This window comes from Python bivittatus, unplaced genomic scaffold, assembly GCF_059951505.1.
Source record: "Python bivittatus isolate LINGU-HERP-01145 unplaced genomic scaffold, Pbiv_v1 ctg000480_np1212, whole genome shotgun sequence".
NCBI lineage: Eukaryota > Metazoa > Chordata > Lepidosauria > Squamata > Pythonidae > Python > Python bivittatus.
This window is the reverse complement of record NW_028277075.1, coordinates 1,640,016-1,659,822: the sequence shown is the minus strand read 5'-3', so window position 1 is coordinate 1,659,822 and position 19,807 is coordinate 1,640,016. Positions and strand designations below refer to the sequence as shown.

Below are 19,807 nucleotides of genomic sequence, written 5' to 3'. Positions count from 1 at the left end.
CCCAGTCAGCATACTGACCTCTCAGTCTTGTATTCAATCGATATTCAATCCATATTTATTCATAACCCACTGATCCTTGACCCTGTCTCTTCTTGTTTTGCCATGCACATACTACTTAAGTAATTCATTTCCACTTCATTCAATTTACTTTTATGTATCTCCTGACACATTATTGATAGTATAAAAATATCCATCATCAGAACATGGATAAAAGCAGCAGCAGTTAAGATTGTAGACCAATATCTATTTTAAAAAATGGATGAGATTTGACTACAAGGAAGAGTAAAATACACATTCTGCAAGACAGAGTTCCATAGCGATACAGCCAACTCTGTAAAAGCCATTTTTTTGTACCATCTCTTCGATATATTTAATAGCAGGACAATCTATGCAGCTGATATCAGGGGCCTGACAATCTCATATGAATACGAATGACTGTGGCAAAGTCAACTTTTTAAACATAGGGATCACAGCTTATGAACCAGCTAAAACTGATGGAAAGCATTCCTGCTAAGTGGCCATACTTGTGTCATCATAGGTAGCTCCAAAACCAGAATAACCACAAATGTTCACCTGGTCCTTTAATGGAAGAGTATCCTGGTCTGACACTAGGCATGTGTCTTTACTTGCATGAGCAGGTCTGCCCACCCATGGTACTTCTATAGACTATAATAAAAGGACAAAAGTAGCCTTGGTTCAGAGAAATTCCATCTCTCTTTTGGATAACTGTCCAAAAGAGTGCCAGTGTCATGCTTGCATCTGGTGAAGGAAAAATGGTAGTTAGGTCCCTCTGTGCTAATTATAGTCATTTGTCTTATTTTCCATTTCCCAGTACAGTTCTGGAGCAAGTTGTAACATCTCAAATCCAAGTATTTATATATGATACTGATGTCCCTGATTACTTTCAAATGGCCAATGTAATGGGATGGGATGGGTGGGGTGGGGTACAGAGATACTAGAAATCCACGTCAATAGTGAAAATAGTGAAAATATTATTAAACAGTAAATAATAACTTGGATAAAAGAATTAGGCTGCTGAAAAAGAAGCAACATAGCTTCCATAAAGTTAAACCTTGTTTCACTTGTTTTTTAAATTTTCTTGAGGGAGTCAGCAAGCATGATGGTAGGGGTAGTCCATCAGACATTAATACTTGAACTTTCAAACAGTCTTTGACAAAAATCTCTCCCTAAAGATCCCTGAACAAATTGACAGTTTTTACATTGGAGAAATGTACAAGGGGCAAGTGCTTTCTACTTTGTTAATGCATGACTTAGATTTAGGAGTGAGGACAAGATGGCCAAGTTTTCTGATGGGATCAAACTGTCCAGGGCAATAAAATAAAACATGAATTGCAAAAAGTTCAATGAGGATTTCTCTGACCTGGCTCTGAACTTCAATGTAAACAAATGTAAAGTGATGCATGTTGGTGCAAAACCCTCTGATTTCACATATACAGTAATCCAGAGCTGATAATAAAATCAGGAAATGGATATTAGATCCTTGGTTAATAGTTCAGTGAAAATGTCAAGTTACTGTGCAATGGCAACAGAAAAGCCAAATTCCACACTTGGAATTATTAGAAGATATATATATAAATAAACTGCTAGTACAGTAATTTATAAATCTAGAGTGTGATGGCTTTTGAGATACTGTATACATTTTTAGACACTGCATCTCAAAAAGGATATTGTAGGACTGGAAAAGCTGCATAAAGTGACAATCATAATTATTTCAGGGTAGAGCAATTTTCTATGAAGAAAGGTTACTAGAGTACTGGAGGTATTCTAATTCACAGTAAAGTAGGGATAAATCATGATATAAAATCATACATGGTGTAGAAAATATAGTCAGAAAGACATTTCTCTCTTTGCAATTGGAGCGAAAACTCAGAACCAAATATGCAGTCAAGGTTAGAGCCAAGAAAATAGAACATACAGGGAGAAACAGGAAATGAGGTTGGGCACTCAGAGTTTTGTAGGATGCTACAACAGAGACACCACCAGGTGATACTCAGAACCTCAGATGTTTGTACACCAATGCACAGAGTATAGGAAATAAATAGAGAGAAATAGAGATTCTACCATGGAAGACAAATATGTTGTGGTAAGCATCACTGACATTTGTGGAGATGATTGACCCATAGCATAAAATGGCTAAAAGTTATTAAAAAAAGAACCAACCCAATAGAAATGGTGGGGTGTTGCATTATATGTAAAGGAAAAAAAAATACATACTTGCACAGAAATTCAGGAATCAGAGCATGGAAAGGCTGTTGAAAGTATTTGTTAAGAAAAAAAGAAACCCATTGTGAGACTACCTGGACAGCAGAAAATACAGGTGAATTCTTTTTGTGTCAATTGGCCAGTCTTTCAAAGAGGCGTGCAATAGTAATAAGAGAGATTTGGGGAATCTAACTCTGCCAAGAGTCAGAGGTTCAACAAATTTTTGCCCTCTCTTGATTACAATTTTATTTGCCAAAAGGTAGCAAAAAGAACCTGAGGATCTGCTATCCTGAACTTCATCCTCACCAACAGGGAGCAATTGGTTGAAGAAGTGAAGGTGATTGGCACCTTGGGGAAGACAACTATGTTGCCTTTGAATTTGTAATATCCAGAAGATATAGCTAAGAAGAGGTAGACCTTCATACTGGATTTCAGAAGAGTAGAACTCTGAGGGAAGGTGGATGGATCCAATGGCTTCATATCCTTAGGAAGAAAAAGATCTGGTAAGGATGGGGAATTCTATGAAATTGAAGGCGCAATTGCAAACACATTGCAATTGCACGTTCATTAAAAAAAAAAGGGGGGCATGTATAAGAAAATGGAAGGAAGGGAATTTAACCAAAGTATACCAGGTAGACTCCAGAAATTAGCAATATTGTCAGAAAGTTCAGCATGAGCTGAGATTAATAATAGCAAAAATATATTTTATAAGTAACCTTCATCAGCATATTAAATAAACAATAAATGTCAAACCTTCAATAAAGAGTTTACATCCACCACAGAAACTGACAAACCATCTTCAGATGTTCTATTTAGAGTTATATGACTCAAAATTCCCAGGTGATCAAAGTACATGCTGAAAACACCAAGTGGCATTGTTGTAAGCCGGGCATATTCTGTTGCTCCTACAGAGAAAAAAATATAAACAATGTGTGTGTACCTCATTTTACTATCATAAACTGTATGACTTCACATAGAAATGTTTTCACTTAAAAGAGAACATTTCTTCTAATCAAACTGAGTTTACTCTATGTAATCAGGAAACAAGATTTTTTAATTAGAAAGAAGTGAATATAACTGTTTCACTCCATAGATCCATGTCACTTGAGACAATAGTTTCTAAAACAAATACAGCAGTGAACAAATCTACATGTACAAGGTGCTTTCATGTACAAACAGAGATTGGCAGTCTGGATGGCTTCCTTTTTGGAGTGATTATTTGCATTTTATAGACTGCAGTTTTGAATGGTCCTTTGATTTTTGATAGAAACTGTATAAGAAATTGATGGTTGAAAAACAGTCAAGAGCCCATGGAAGATTGCACTGAGCTTTTTGTTTTCCAGCCAATACAGTAACTTCAATGTGGGAAATCAACAAGTGAGATGAATGCAAAGACACTGTAATTTCCAGGAAAAAAAATGGGTGACAGAGAAAATGTTACTAAATCACAGCTTTTAACATTTGTTGTCCCAGTGCTTGCTTGCTTGCTTTATTTATGTATTTATGTATTTATGTATTTATGTATTTATGTATTTATGTATTTATGTATTTATTTATTACACATGCTTCTATGTCACTTCAGTCATACAACTCTAAACAGCTTACAGCATAGCAGAATATATACAGTAGCTTAAATTTTATCCAGATTATATAACAATCATCTCAACAACATAAATTTAACAACAACAACAACAACAACATACGCGCCTTGGGTGCAATCCCAAAACATCTGGGGCACCACTTGTAGACCATTGGCATTGCCAAAATCACCATCAGTCAATTGCAAAAGGCAGCTTTACTTGGAACAGTTTACATCCTGCAATGATACCTTTAACGCCATCAAACAACATCTGCCTATCCCAAGTCCTTGGGAAGGACTCAATAGGTGAATAAAAATGCCAAATCCAGTCTAAACATTTGGCTGATTGTGCGACCAACAATAACAACATAATCACGCCATATGATAGCACCACCTAGCCAGATTCATCTCAGTTCAGGTAGATCTCTCATCCTTGCCTCAATTCCTGAATGTACATTTAAAAGGTTACATTTTTAAAAGCTTCTAAATACTAAGAGTGAGGATCTGGTTTGAGGACAGGATGTTGGCCTCCAAGGCCCCCCCTTCACGTCTCTGGTGGGGTGGGGATTCTGAGAAAGTGCTGTCCAGAGGCACACCTTGGGTGAGCAGAGTCTATTTGGAGTAGTTTCAAAGATAGCTAGATCCCAAGTCATGAATGACTTTAAAGATGATCACTGGCACCTTGACACATCATCATCTCTGATGTCTCTAGTTTTAATAGTTCTATCTGAAATCTTTAGAGAAGGCTAGGAATCTCTGGTCCAACTTAGCAGATGGCAGATTCCCTAGAAGCAGTAATTAATTTTATGTATTTCTCCATAGTTTATATAAGCCACACACTGGGCTTCTTTCACATTAGTGTAAGTTCTGCATCTCTTTCAGCCCAGCTTTGTTTGCCTCTGAAAAATAAGTTGCATCTGGTACACCTGTTTGATCATCAGAGTCTCATTCTCTATTATGGAAGAACTCTTCCTTCTTGACAGGAGCTTATATGCTATGATTTACAATAGGATTTCTAACTCCCCCAAAGCAATGTGCAAATTTCTGAATTCTTGTGTATTTTGATATTAAGGAGCACGAGCAGAGGTTGTGCAGAGGTCCAGAAGGGCAAATGCGATTTGGAGGGCATGATGATGCCCATGCAACACCATAAACAGCCGCACCTTTTCCCAGGATTGAGCAGCTGCTGCCGCACAGTTGCAAAAAAAGCACATTTGAGAAGTTCCCCAGATAATAACTTGGTTTTTTTCTCTTGTGAGGCAGAAAGAAATTTAAGCATCCTAATTATAAATTAAGCATCCTAATTATAGGAGCAATACATCCTAGAGCAGGAATGCATGTCCCAATGATACCTTTTCATAGCCATGAATTTTCATCAACAAGTATTGAAAAAATCAGAAAAATCACATAACTGTCTTTGCTGGGAATTCTGCTGCTGGTTTGGTTTTTTTCTTTTTTAAAGCATAGATATGGTGCTGCCTAAGGAATGGATTCAAAGTCACTTTGTACAGTATGTCATCACTGGAAAATTACCATAAAATACTTTTTTATTGTTGCTTTTGGATCAGTATTACTGAATTTCTTTGGGAAAAATGTATAGCAACAGCAAAGAGCTTTGAAGAATGTTACAAGTAAATTCATTCATTTTGGGTCAAGATTTCTTAGTCATATTAATAAAGCTTTCCTAAAGATTACCCTCATCTATAGAAATGTAATCATGGGAAGAAATGAAGCATAAATCTTTTCTTTTTGTTTTTGTTTTAGCACTTTTATTTCTCTTTTTAAACAGTACTTTAAGCTATTATCCTAATGTTTTGTTTACCAAAAAGCAATGAAAAGTAATAAGTGATCATGTCTATTTTTATTGGAGTAAAATAATATTTAGTTTAATATAATTTATTTAATAAAGCACCCTGGCATTGCAGCCAGGCTGTTAGTTCTGAAGCTCTGGTATGGATATCTAATATCTTTTGAGATTTTCATTGAAAGGGCCTGGACTTGGGTTTTTCTTTGGTGCTTAATGATTGATGATGTCTTTTATTTTCTTTGCTGCCCAAAGTTTCACTGGATAAATGGGCAGCCATACAAATTTAACAAAAATAAAATAAAATAACTAAAATAAAATAAAATAAAGAGTTTAATTAAAAGCAAAAACTAAGCATGAGGAAGGGAGCAAAGGAGATTTACCATTTTTTTCAACTCTGAGGCTAATGAAAATCAGTAATTCTGACTCTAACTCTGATCCCCTTCCTTGCAAGTTGCTATAAAATTTAGGAAAGGGAAAAAATACTGGGTACCAACTGAATTTCTGTTTCTGGCCTCAGAATGATGTATTCAAATACGGTGAAACAGAGAGATTTTGCATTGGCTAGATACCTAACTTGGTGACAGCATTTAGCCAACCTAGACTGATCTTCAAAAGCTAAGCAGGTTGAGTAGGAGATCACCAGATAACAGCAGGTTTATAAGCTAGACTGTAAGTAAAGAAAAACATCCTGGAGGAAAGCATTGTCAAACCAATTCTATATTGTTGACAAGAATACTGCATGGTTGTGTCCATGAAATCACCAGAGATCAAGCTCAACTTAAAGGAGACCTTACTTACTTTACTCTAATTTTGGTTTGAAAGAGAAAGAAAGAAAAAAATGTTAATACGATATTTTATGTGTCTCTTGCACAGAGAGATTAAGTGTATGGGTCCTGGAGGTACTCAAGCCTAATTACACCTGATTTTCTCCTTAAGATGGTGATCTATGTGCATAAACTTTCCTTAGAAATGTCACATCTTGTGATTTATGGTCTTTTGGCCCCTATCATTTATCCACATTATCACAGCTGCACTATTAACATTGATTATCTATCAAATAACATTTGATGTATCAGTTCAATTGTTCTTTAGAGAGCTTAAGCTCATAATAAACTTCTCAGATTTCAAACTGCCATTAAGTGCTTTATCGCAACAGTTATCCCTTTTTACAATAAATACATTCTAACCCTTTTTTGCTATTCTTGATATTTCAATATTTGATGTTTTATTGTTCTGCATGCTAATGGGGAAAGACAGCAATCTGAATCTTGTCACATTTTAGAAGCTTCACAATTTAAGAGTAATTTTAATTTTAAAAGAATTTCTTACCTGCTTTAATGTAATAAATATTTGCCTTGTCAGTAACAAGTACAATTCCCTGAGTGTAAACACATGTGTCTGTGCTTACAATAGTCTCATTAATTAGTCTAACCAAGGGTATAAATGTATTGCCTCCATCAATAGAAGCCCACATCTAAAAAGAAGACAAAATTGAATATAAGGAAAGCCATCATGATAGCTTAAAACAGTAGCATCACAACACCTTAAACAAACTGACCACTATTTACATATGCCCACCAAAGTATCCACTGAAGTATAGTTATTTTAAAACATTAATGAAATTCTTCCTCAGCCATGGAGTTACTTAAAAAATAGACACAACAGTTATAAAATTCCATCATCACAATAAAACCTGTTGATATGTTCTTCCTTACAGTGGAGCGATAATGAATGTGCAGCAGGATAATGTCTTCCTTCTTATCATTTCTGCTCCTATTCTTGAAACATATCATCAGAAAATTAATAGCTGTCAATGATTCTTAGCCAAATCTTGCAGTGAGTGACCAGTCATATAGATTGTACCAGAAAGGTGTCTGGGTTCCTCGTTTCAAAGCTTTGAGAGATATGAATCTATCAGACTCCACACCACAATTGCTAGTATCATTCCCAAGTAAACCTCAGTTACAACAAAAAAGAAAAAAAAATACACCATACCATGCCCACGATTCTTGGCATAGTCATGGAGTTGGTATTATTATCAGATAGAATTTTACCAGATGAATAATATTGTAGTGTTTAGTAAGTGTATTTATCAAAGGGGATCAAGCATTGCTTTTCAAATAATAAGCTGCAATAGTTCAAATGTAGTTAGATTATATATGTTTGACTACCATTCCTATTACTTAGGGGAGGAACACCTTAGAATGTAAGCTCTTAATGGCCATTTTCCTCAGATTGATTTCTCCACACATCATTCTTCTGCTTTCAGCTCCCAGAGAGATTCAATTTCTAAGTGTCTTTGCTAAAGTTCCCTCCAGGCTGCTTGGAACTTTCTGGTCCTGAGCCCTGATCCTTGCTTAAAATATCACCTCTCTGTGCCATTCTGTTGTCTCTGGTTTTGGTCCTTAGTTCTTTTCCCTATAGGTTCCTCAGATTGATAAGTTTTCTCTTCTTCCAGCTCTGAACCTTGTTCTCTCAACTACAAGTCAACTCATCCAATTCAACTTTCAATGATCATCTGAACAGTCATTTACCCAACTGTCACCTGGTCTTTTTTAGTTGTGCTAAAATATTGGCCAGAACCTTCAGTCAGTCATGCTTCTTTTCAGGCTTCTAATCAACAATCCAACTTTGACTGGCCTCTTAATCAATCCAGAGTTTACTTTATTACCTTGTTGGGGCTCAGAAGGAAAGTATGGTTAGACGTGCTTAGAAATTAGGACCTTTTAGCTAAGCTAAGAAATTAAAAAATGTCCCAGAAGGTGGCAGTGCCAAGCTATTTCCATACTGTTGTGAAGAAAATGGCAAGATTGTGTCCAATTAGTCACCAGGAGTTTGCCTGACTCAAAAGCACTTTTAGATTTATTTTTACCATATTTTATCCAAAAGGAAGATGATCCTGAATTTAAGGTCAAGAAGATTTGTTTCACAATAAAGCTCTAGGATTATGGATGCAGACAAACAAGTTCAAAGTAGGATTATTGAATGTAATTTAGAATGTGACCTAAAGACAAATGTATGGTTATAAAGGGTCCTGCTTGCCTGAGGAAAATAACCAAGCAAATATATTAAAACAGCCACAGCTCATTAGAAGAGCTATAAATTAAGCTCTCAGCTACACGTAGAGTTGGCCTTGCTTTTATCTGTCTCCTCCAGGAGCAGAAGGGAGAGATGACAGACTAATCTTTGTTCTTTGTAAGGCACCAGGCAGGCACTAGTTTAAAGTATTTCTTGAAGCTTAAGCAACATCTTCTTTTAAAAGTGGTATTGGCTATATGACCATGATCTAGTCTCATTAGACCTCCATAATAAGGAAGAAGATCAGGAGAAAGTTTGCCAGGCCTCAGCAAGGAGACAGAGACAGCAACCACTGTGACTCAGAGCTACCTGAGGAGGGAGCAACAGAAAGCAGAACAACTGAGGAATGCTCAGGTACACTGAGGTGCACTAATCTTGGACCCAGCAAGATTAATTTGTGAGAAAAACAGAGCAGGTTGGAGGCTGTTGCTGTTTAGGAAATAGCTCAGCTCAGTAAGGGCCACTGGAACTACAGGGCTGTTGTGGTCTTGCAGCAATTTCTGTGGAGAAATTCCCTTGGGGTAGAGCTGTTATCAGAAATTCTGAGCTGGTTTGTATTTTGCACTGTGCTTTCATTGTTTGCCCTTGAACACTGTCTGTCTAGTAAGAAAACCTTGATCTGTATGAATTTGGAACGCTTTATGACCATTAACCTGATACTTAATTGCTGCTAAAGATAGATAAGCACTGCTGATTGGGCTGCCAGACATAAAGTTTCCTATTTAGAAAGTCTACATTATTCTGTGAAGTTCCTATAAAGCAACAAAATTAACTAAATATTTTCTTGTAAAGTAACAAAACGCAAGGTCTTAGTCAATCATCTGATAATTAATTCAAACTCCTGAGCCCAAGGAATGGATTATTAATCAGAGCTAATGGAAACAGAGAAGATTAAATTATTTTAACACTTTGTGTATGTTTATAAATGATAAGCATACCCAAAAATCTTGTACACTGTCCAGCTTCTCCATCTGGTCAACTAAAATTTCAAACTGTTAAAAATGTAGACAGCTTACACTCATAGCCATTTTATGTGCATTATAACTTATTATAGCATTGAACTATAAGCAGCCATTAGCGATATCCACAGGGAGGGTAAGGGATGTCACACTGACAAAAGTGGTGTTATGCTGTAAGTCCCACCCTTTTTCTACATGCATTTCAATGCCGCATGCACAACAAAAAGGATGGTGTTTGCACTGCAACAGCACAACACTGTTTTTGTCATTCTGATGAAATGACTGAGAGCCTATGGACACCACCGGCAGCCATCTTTGGGTGTGCATGAAGAAAGAATGGAAGCTTTCAAAAATGGCTGAAGCAAATTAGATCTTCTTAGGAACACCTGCACAGCAGATGTGATTAACAAAAATGAAATGAAGCCTACTTAGAAACCAGGTAAATTCCTAGGTTGGAAAAAGAGATGTCCTTATAGATGGAAGTAATACTGAACATATTCACAGCCAAATTGTGGCAAATTAGCACTTCCTGGATGTTGGCATGGTTGTAGTAGTAAGGAAGTTAGCAAGGTTCTCACAACAAGGACACATTTCAGATGATGTAAATTTATGATACACCTATATCCATCTACATCAGCACCAAATTCTTGGAAATTTGCTGACCTACTCAAACCAGCAAAAGGAACTAATTAGAAATTAAAGGGCTGGCAAGATTTTCTTGCCAAGAAGCTGGCATGCAGGCTGGAAGATATAAAAGGGAGGTGAATCAATTAGGGAGGGTGAATCAATACCCCAACTAGTCCTGGCAAGCTGATACCAGTCTTCTTGGAAGAAAGAAATAATGGATGACCTGGATCATTGTTGGCTCAACCCCCAGTCTCTATCCATGCTAGGCTTACAGTAGATGAAGCCTGAAGAGTGCTCAAGCAGAGAATTTTAGATTTTCATTTACAAAGAGACAGAACCAGTCCTTCTAATCTCTGGTACAAGGGCTCACATACTTCCCTTTTACAATTCCCCTATACACTATCTGTATCATTTATTTATTTATTTTTATATTTATTTATAAATAAATAATTTGTCACCACCCATCTCATTAAAAAGTGACTCTGGGTGGTTTATAGAAAATTTTTATGAGTCCCATCACACAGAAGGGCCTTCATATTGACACGACTAGATGCTGTCCCCTCAATGTTACTGTTGGGCAGGTATTCCTTACCTAGAGTGTCTGTGTATCTGCTCAGAGTCTGAAATAGAGTCAGTAGCACATGTGCTTCTGAAATGCCTTATCTTACCACTTTTGGAGGGCAGAGTTAATTTCCCCTCTAATTACAAACTATTCAAGCTGCTCTCATATGGCAATTGTGCACTACCAACTAAACAACCAGGTTTGGGAAGTCTCCAGAATTAAAGCCAATTTTTGTACCATTGCTATGTCAATCAGAAGTTTTTGGACCTGATTGTGTATCTTGTGCAGGCATTTTATACTCTTCAAGTATACCCACTGCCAAAAAAACCAACAAAAGAATAGCTCAAGAAAGATTGAAGGACTTATAGTCCATCCCAAACTAAATGCTCTAAATAATATCATTATGGACTTCTAATTGTCAGTTTTAACATCTCTTCCATTTTACACACCTGGTTTCCATAAACATACAAGAAATGACTGTTTGGATGAAAAAAGAATCCAGATGGCACAAAGTTTGGATCTGGAAACCAGAAGGCAGGAAATTTGGTTTTTTTATTCAATGCACCTGTTGTTAACTTATGCACAGATACAATTTTTTTGTTCTGGGAAGAAAAGGAAAAAAAAATTAACTACAGAATTTTGTACATTTTCAAGGGCACAGAATGAACTAGCAAGTGAATTAGCATATAACTTAGCAAGTGAGTTTGCCAGTGGAACAGGATTCATCTGAGCCTCTGAGACCATGTTGAGAAACTGGGATTTTTCCTAGATACTCAGAAAGCATTTAAGCTGGAAGAATTAGGGTGGGGGCTTGGATGGAGAAAGAGAATAAGCAAAAGTAGTTTTATTAAACAGGAAACTTCTCTTCTACTTCAGCTGTGAAGCCTAAATTGCCACATAGGTACTTCATTGTCTTTTGATGGGCAAAACTTCTTTCCACCTCCAAAAACATCAGAATTCCTCAGAATCATTTCTTCTAGTTCAAGGCACACTCAAATGCAGATAATTATACCTCTATTTTTTTTTAACTCTGCCTCACAGGTTCATAAGGACCTGTGCCATGGCATTTAGTTGCTCAAGGCAAATCTGTTTTGTTATTCCTATGAAGAAACATGCCAGCATCCAAACGATTCCTTGTGAGTCTCCTTCAAAATATTTTTTCAGATACTATAGAAACAGCTGTACCTCTGGGCTTACATAGAATTCGGTTTCCTTTGGATCTAAAGAGTGATCCCATTTTCCAGTGATTCTGAATAAAAAAGGGGAAGTAAGGGCAACTACCTGGAATTTTTTATTCTGTCTTTGTAGAATGGGGAAATTCATTCTACCGAACGATCTGGATATAAAACTACCTTATTGTTATGGACAATGCACTCTTTTTGTTTTTTGTTGTTTTGTTTTGGGTTTTTTTGCTGACAGGACACCTAAGGCAAATCTTTGATCCATATGAGAACATTTTTAATAGGTGCTTATCTTTAAAGATACTATTCCTAGGAGACTTACTATAAAGACCTCTTAATGCACAAGATTATAACGAGAAACTACTAGAGAGTGATAGCAAAACAACTGGGCGGTTAATGATTCATTCTTCAGGAACTGATAAAAGGTGAAATGATGCTAGCCTTCATAGTGGATGCGAGCATGCCCAAGTAGCCATAGGATATCTAAAGATGTAGTGAGTCCCATAGTGGAGAATAAATATTACTCAGGGTTGAATGGTTGGGTTCTTGGTGTTCTCTGAGCTTGCTTTTCTGTAGGAATAAAAACAAGATCAGAGAACACCAAGAACTCAACCATATGGTGATTATTATTCAAGACTAATTAAAGACTATGACAACTTTGAAACCTATAAACTCAGAAGTTGAACTACAAGTTTGCTCCAAACATGAAAACTACCCCAGTGTAACAGGCTATGATGCCAGCTCTAGTTTGAAAGGCTCAGTGAAATGAAATGAATTTGGTTCAGGATGCTGGAAAAAACCTTGTTGATGGATTGTTTCCTTTTTTTTTTAAAATTGTATATTTACTTATTTATTTACAGTCAATGACCAGAAAATTAGCTACAATATATCAAAGCAGGCTCATATACAAAATGACCATATAGATCTGACAATTAAAATTACACATATATAAAATAAACAAAAGAGAATGAAAAAAAATAAAATTTAGATAAAAGAATAAAAGGACTTCATGACATTGTTCCAAGATTAGGACACCTTAAGCTTTCTTATGGCAATAGCTAGCAATAAGAACGTAGCAAAGTTGTTTATAATAGCAGGGTTCTGGTCTGAGAGTAGAATACACATCACCTCTGCCTCATTGAAAGCTTGATCTCTACTAGGAGGTGGTATAGGTATACCAGCATATAAATTCTTGTAGAAGAGACAGTGAAGAAATACATGAACTGAGATCTTCTTGTTGATGGAATTATTCAGGAGAGACCAATGTTCAACAACTCTTTCTAGCATCCTAAGAGCCCAAACAGCAGTGACCAGTGCTTTTCTTTCTCTCAGGGCTTCTCTTTCTCTCTCCTTCCAGAAAAATCTGGAAAGCTTTAGACATCTTATCGAAAAATTAATTTTAAAAAAATCAGAATATGAATAGTTTGGATGAAAAACTTTAGTGTGTACCAGTATCAAAAGGATGAAGTTGGCAAAGAGCATAAGGCTGCCTAGGATGTTTTGAAATAAGATATTTAAACAGCAAGTAAATTCACATAGCTGAACTATGAAAATTAAGCATTGGGGCAAGGAGAAAATTGAGGCAGTTTTATAAAGCAGTGAGGGACATGGGAATTGTAAAGTCCCAGATTGCTTCAGATCTGTTATCCCATTGTTGTTCCCTGTACCGTAGCACAATTAAAATATCCTGATCAAATAATTCTGATATTAAACACAATTTTTAAAACTCCATGATGAAGAGAAGAGAAGAGAAGAGAAGAGAAGAGAAGAGAAGAGAAGAGAAGAGAAGAGAAGAGAAGAGAAGAGAAGAGAAGAGAATTGGTCTCAATAACAACAAAGTATTACATAAATAGGATTAATCATGTAAAACGTATCATTTCTAATATTGTACCTGTTGAGATAATAGAGCTATACCAGTATTATGCTCATAATCAACAACAAAAGAAACTACCCGTCTAGAAACATGCTTTTCAGCTTGTGATCTATATGGTAAGCAGCTGTGCCATTTTGTAAATGAATCATTACTATAGAAGCAGGTGGATTCCTGTAAAAGCATGAGAAAGGAAAATGTAAAACACAAGATATTAAACTGTTAGTATATCTAGGAACATATTGTATTCTTGACTTAAAAGTGTTGCCAAAGAATCAGTTCAGCATATCAAAACAAACCAAAAAGAAAGGGACCAAGGCCCTTTCTGGTCAGGGTTCTAGAAATGGACTGGGATCCTGTATCAATTTTCTGGTTAAAAGTACCATAAAACCTTGGGTACAAAAAACAGCAAGGCTGATGGGATTTCCAGTTGGAAGCTACCCGTACATATAAAGCACGAATAAAATATTGTATAGTTGGCTCTAGAAAGCAGGTGAAGAACCAGCAACAAAATGGTTGAATTCACAAAAGACCAAGTATCCCACTCTTAGAATACATGTATTATATTCAGCTATATTAGGGGTTATCTAGTTGTGTGAACACAGCCCTTGTGATTTGCCAACAGTGTCTATAGGTTAGAATTGTCTGTGAAGACAGCCAGTAATGGGTAATTCAATGAACCCCCAAAATAATTTACCATGATTCTTATTTTTATTCGTAGTTGGAAATACAGTTGATATTTTAAAGCAAGTATAAGCTTTTGAGCATGTCTGCTTTCCTCACTTCACCCCTATCTGTTCCACTGCTCAATGCATTGGACTTATTTGATATTTGATGGGACTTTCATTTTTCCCATCTCTTCTTTTCTGAGCATTCTTTGTTGGCATCTCATAGTTTAGTTTATAGCTTAGCTAATAGCTTAGGCTATTCAATCCAGAAATATGTTGCTGTTCATCTACATGCCGATATCCTTAATTTTTTCCCATTGTCTAGTCATTTCTTTCTTTATCTCCACATAGCATCAGACCTTATCTCAGCAGCGTGTGCATGAAATGAACAGTGGAAATTGAAACTCTCTGTAGCAATGGAAGAAATGCGGCAGATCATACTGACTCTGCATGGTTATCAATTAGTAAAATTGGATTTGATGAACATTTTGCTCAATCCTGTGTACTGAAATTTCTGGATCAGCTACTATACTGAACAAAATGGACCAAGTCATGATTAAAAATGGTCATTATTTGTCTTACCTGGCTCAATGTCTTATCTTTGTTGAATGAGAGACTAACATAATCCACTAGAAGAAAAAGGAATTGTATGTCATTGCTCGCACTTCTAAAGTACAAAGATGTATGCATCCAGTTTCATATGAACAATGGCAAAACCATAGGGTCGTTTTTTTAAATGCAAGTTAGCACAAATTAACAAGTCTTTCTGGGACTTGTTTTTAGAAATCTTTTGATTTGTAATTCATTTTAGAATAGGCCTCTCAGTAGCTTTGTAGCATTTCCATACTCAGATGCAGTCTATCTTTTAAATGCTAGGTAGTGGGGATGAACAAGACAGGACGACAGTCAAAGCGTCTGGCTGGTGATATAAAAAACAAGACACTGAAATGCACATCATGGCCTTGGTTTGATTCAGCTGGGCAATCTGATGCTCTTACCATTTAATTCAAAGTAAAGAAGCCAAGTGACATACCTGTATTTCTTCACTTCTGAACAAACACATGTTTCTGGGAGGCATTAAACTGAAGCCAGTTATCTGTAATGATCTATCTTTTATTACAAAGATGCCTCAGCTAAGTTTAATTATGGCTAGTTTAAAGGGTTTTAAAAAAAATATGTCAAAACCTGACTAAGACAGAATTAGCTAGCACGTTCATGTATAGACTAGGTTCACACTTTACACTAAATCATATTGTGATTTGTCTGGTTTTGTCTTAGTATGATATGTGAATCCAACCATAATATTGGAGTTTATTTAAAGATTAGCTATGATTAAATGTCTGCTAGGCTCTTTTGGTATTTTCTGAGAGACTAAAAAGCCATTGGTCATCTTATAATTGTAGAAACTAATTCTATTAATTAATAGAGGGCTTCAGAATTTTTTAGCATCAAATATTATAAATAATTAGCTTAATGTGTAATAAACAGAAATATTTGACAGAGTAGCTCTCCTAGAGTGTGCTAAACTTTGGATTAGGTTAAAAGGATCGTATGTGCTGCTATCATACACCCTGTTGCATGAAACCTTCTGAAATGGTTTGAAGTTTTATATACTAGATTTATATCCTGCCTTTCAAACAGGAGCTCAAAGGGATCCTGTACATCCCACACTTTCCCTCCACAACAATAATTCTGTAATGTACATTGGAATGGTTGGCCCAAAGTCACCCAGTGAGCTTCCATGACTGAGGGTGACCTTGAATTTGAATCAGTCCAACACTTTAATATTACAGCTAGATATTGTATAGAAAATACTCTATGGACAGAAAGGTTTATATACATTTTAGCTATGATTATTAAACAAGGTAAAGCATTTTTAAACAATTGATGCTTTTTTGGTTTAGGAAACCAAACTTGTGAATAAGAAATTTTCTTTTTTTCTATACTGGGTCAAAATAAATTAAATTGTGGTACTATATTCCAACTATTGTAAGACTTCTGGGCTGGGATGTTATTGGGGTATAAAAAGTGAGGCCAGAGGATTGTACGCAGCCTATCAGCATCTCTTTGGCAGCACTTAGGGCCACTTCCATTTTTTTCAATATCGGGGGCTATTAAGGAGTACAATATTTGTTTTAACCCTGCACAAGCTTAACACCCCAGCATTGCCCTCCTGCAAAATAGTTCCATCCACTTTTGGAGGGAGCTCTCAATATACTATGCAAAGTCTGGTGTATCCTCAAGCTGACGGAGGTCATACACTCCTGCATTACTCTAATCCTTGTTTTTTTTTTCTTTCTAATGATGGATTATTCAACAAGTCATATTGACCTAGTAGATACAAAATGCTAAGTTTACATGGCTACAGTTACAATTCGCAGAAGTGGGGTCATGCATTGTGCTAAGCTAAAACCAAACACAGCACATTTGGGGGGGGGGTTATTTAATGATGGGCCAAAAAGTTCAGCAGGCAAGGAACCGAGTGACCCAATTGCTAAATGAACTGGCCTAGAAAAGCCATTTATATCAGTACCACATATATGCTGGGGACGTGTGTGTCAAAAAGTCACAATGAAACCTTTGACCTTGTAAAGGGTGTTTGTCTGTTTTTGACCAACTGTTGTGGACCTGAATGTTTCAATATGGTTTAAAGATATTGGTCTTAAATAAGATTGTTTAAACTCTTACTGTGATTTTAATTTTTTTTATACTGCTATCTTAGTTAACTGCATATTTGTTGTTTTAACATTTTATCTTGAGATAATATGAATGGAATACTCAAAGCTTGTTTTTTAAAGAGTTATTGAATAGAACTCTTGAAACTAACCTTTAAAGGAGTCAGATCTGATAGCTTTTATACAAATGATCTATGGTGTGGCCTTGGAAATCACCATAAATACTTCTTAGTGGGTTCAGCCTATAATACTTATTAGGGGGCATGATGTCTTTATCAGTAAATCCTTACAAAGTTGCAGTCATATGTCATGAAAATCACTTAAAAGGCACTGATAATGTAATTCTCATTTACTATTTTGGATATTCCCTTTATGCATCATACTTTTTATTGCTGGCAAATCTGATTTTCTTACCTTCATAGTCTTCTCTATTAGCTAAACACTGACGATTATACCAGATTTTTGCTCTGTAATAATCATCCTGTGGAAATCAAAGTGTGAAATAAATGCTTAATAAGTAAATTGGAACATGATGTATATGGTTAATATACATGATTGCATCCACTAGATCTCAGTTCATTTTCCTTCTGCCACACAATGAAGCTAAGGAACAGAGATGTTAGGATTACCAAATGCCAGCAAGGGTAGATGAGAAACCTAGATTTCTAGTTCTAGTTCTGGTGACAATAGCAATTAATAGCTGTGACCATCACCATAGCATTATTACAGAACAAAAGTCCAAGAATTCAAGAATAAAAATGGAACTAACCAGTCATGGTCAATAAAAGGGAACATGTAGGCCACATTATATAAATACATAATTCAGAGGACCTTCTTGATGCAAGTCAGATATTTGACTCTTACTAGGGGTTAAAAGAAAAAAAGTTTATTCTTATGGGTAGTTAGGAACACTACTTGTACATATGCCATAAATCACAAGATAAGATAGGGGTATTAGATCCAGGCTTTAAAAATCCATCCAACTCCTATAAATCTCTGTTTGCTCTTGTCCAGTGGTTACTGCTATAACCTTGGACAGCTCCATGGACGGCAGCTTGGCTAAAACACTTTTTTGCAACCAACAGTAATCTTGGCACCAAATGCCTACAAAGTGCCACCTCATACCCCTCCCAAGTGCTTTTCTTATAAATCACACAACCATCATTTCTCTCAGTAGAAGAGTAACTATAGGAGATACAATGGCATCACAGCAAGGGAGATTGCACTCAGTCTGACAGATGCCAAATCTCAAATGCATTGAAAAAAAAAAACCACATGGATGCCCCCAGATTGGCACAAAGGAAATCCTTAACTATCTACTGACAGCCTACTGTCCCCTTGTGGCCAATACATCTTGAGGTGCTGAGAAGTCACCTCAAGTGCCACTGGATTTGGACCCCCAGCAATAATATTTACTGCAGCACAACTCTGCTGGAGGAAGGGATAAAGCAGGCAAGACCAGAGATATGTCAGGAATAAGGGAGACATTAGCTGGCATCTTAAATTTCCTTAGAACATTGCCTGTTCATTTCTTGTCCCAGTCATTGAGCCATTGTGGAGTATAGGATTGTGATCAACCCTATAGTAAGAATATGTGACACCTGCCCAGCATTTGGCTCCACAAAAATTATTTATCTGCTTGTTTGTTTCTAAATTACATTTATGGACCACCCAACTCACAAATGACTCTACGTGTGTGATGGAATGGAATTAAGACGGCCAGGCTCAGAGAGATAAACATTTTCTTAGCTCCCCAGAACAGCGTGGGAAGAACAAGAGGATGAGACTGGCACCTCCCTGAGGAATTCACACTGTTGTGGCTGGCTGACTTTGGGAGATGGGGTTTCAGTCTGGGAAGATTCTTGCTAGAGGTTGTAGCTAATAAACATAGCTGGACTGAATTTGTATTGTCTCTTGGAGTTCCTTGGGCTAGGCCTGACATCAATCTTCCCAGAGCTGAAGTGGAGGCAGTTTGCACAGGGCAGGAGAACATGACTGTGGGATGTGGTGACAGTTGTAAATGTGGGCCGGTTGCCAAGCGGCCAAATTTTGATCATGTGATTTTATTTATGTATTAAATTTATATGTTGCCCATTTCCCCCAGATTATGTGATCATGGGGCAATGGCCACAACTTTGAGGACTGGTTGTAAGTCCATTTTTTTCAGCACCATCATAATTTTGAAAGGTCGCTGAATGAAAGGACATAACCCGAGGACTACCTGTACTTCCTAACCTAGTGGCTAGGGAAAAACCAGATTTTCAAGACCTGTTTAAAGGACAGCAAGGTTGGGGTAAGTTGAACCTCTGGTGCTGGTGGGGGTGGTCTTCTAGAGGGAAGGCACCACTTGGTTTCCTTCAGATGACACTGTTTTAAAGCTGGGACCTGGAGCATGCCTGCTGTGTCTGATCTTAATAGACAGGCAGAAACAATAGAATAATGCTTGTTTTGCCTCATTTAGAGTAATGTACTTCATGTTTTTTTCACCTCTGGTGCCAGAAATATACACAGAAGCTTGATTACAGTGTGTTGCCTGTCCACTGCATTATAATGTATGCTTCTGGAGACTCTCTCTCTC

The 19,807-nt window shown here is 36.7% G+C and overlaps 1 protein-coding gene across 1 annotated transcript in view; it reads right to left on the bottom strand.

Moving 5' to 3' along the window:
* The window catches only part of CATSPERB (catsper channel auxiliary subunit beta), a 71,601-nt gene that overhangs the window by 32,514 nt on the left and 19,280 nt on the right, over positions 1-19,807 (bottom strand). Inside the window, exons 10-15 of the mRNA XM_088145072.1 lie at positions 17,644-17,710; positions 15,137-15,183; positions 13,908-14,060; positions 11,285-11,437; positions 6,939-7,083; positions 2,977-3,128 (exon numbers count right to left, since the gene is read on the bottom strand). Coding sequence (XP_088001198.1) covers positions 2,977-3,128; positions 6,939-7,083; positions 11,285-11,437; positions 13,908-14,060; positions 15,137-15,183; positions 17,644-17,710 — 717 coding nt within the window. The remainder of the gene's footprint in view (positions 1-2,976; positions 3,129-6,938; positions 7,084-11,284; positions 11,438-13,907; positions 14,061-15,136; positions 15,184-17,643; positions 17,711-19,807) is intronic.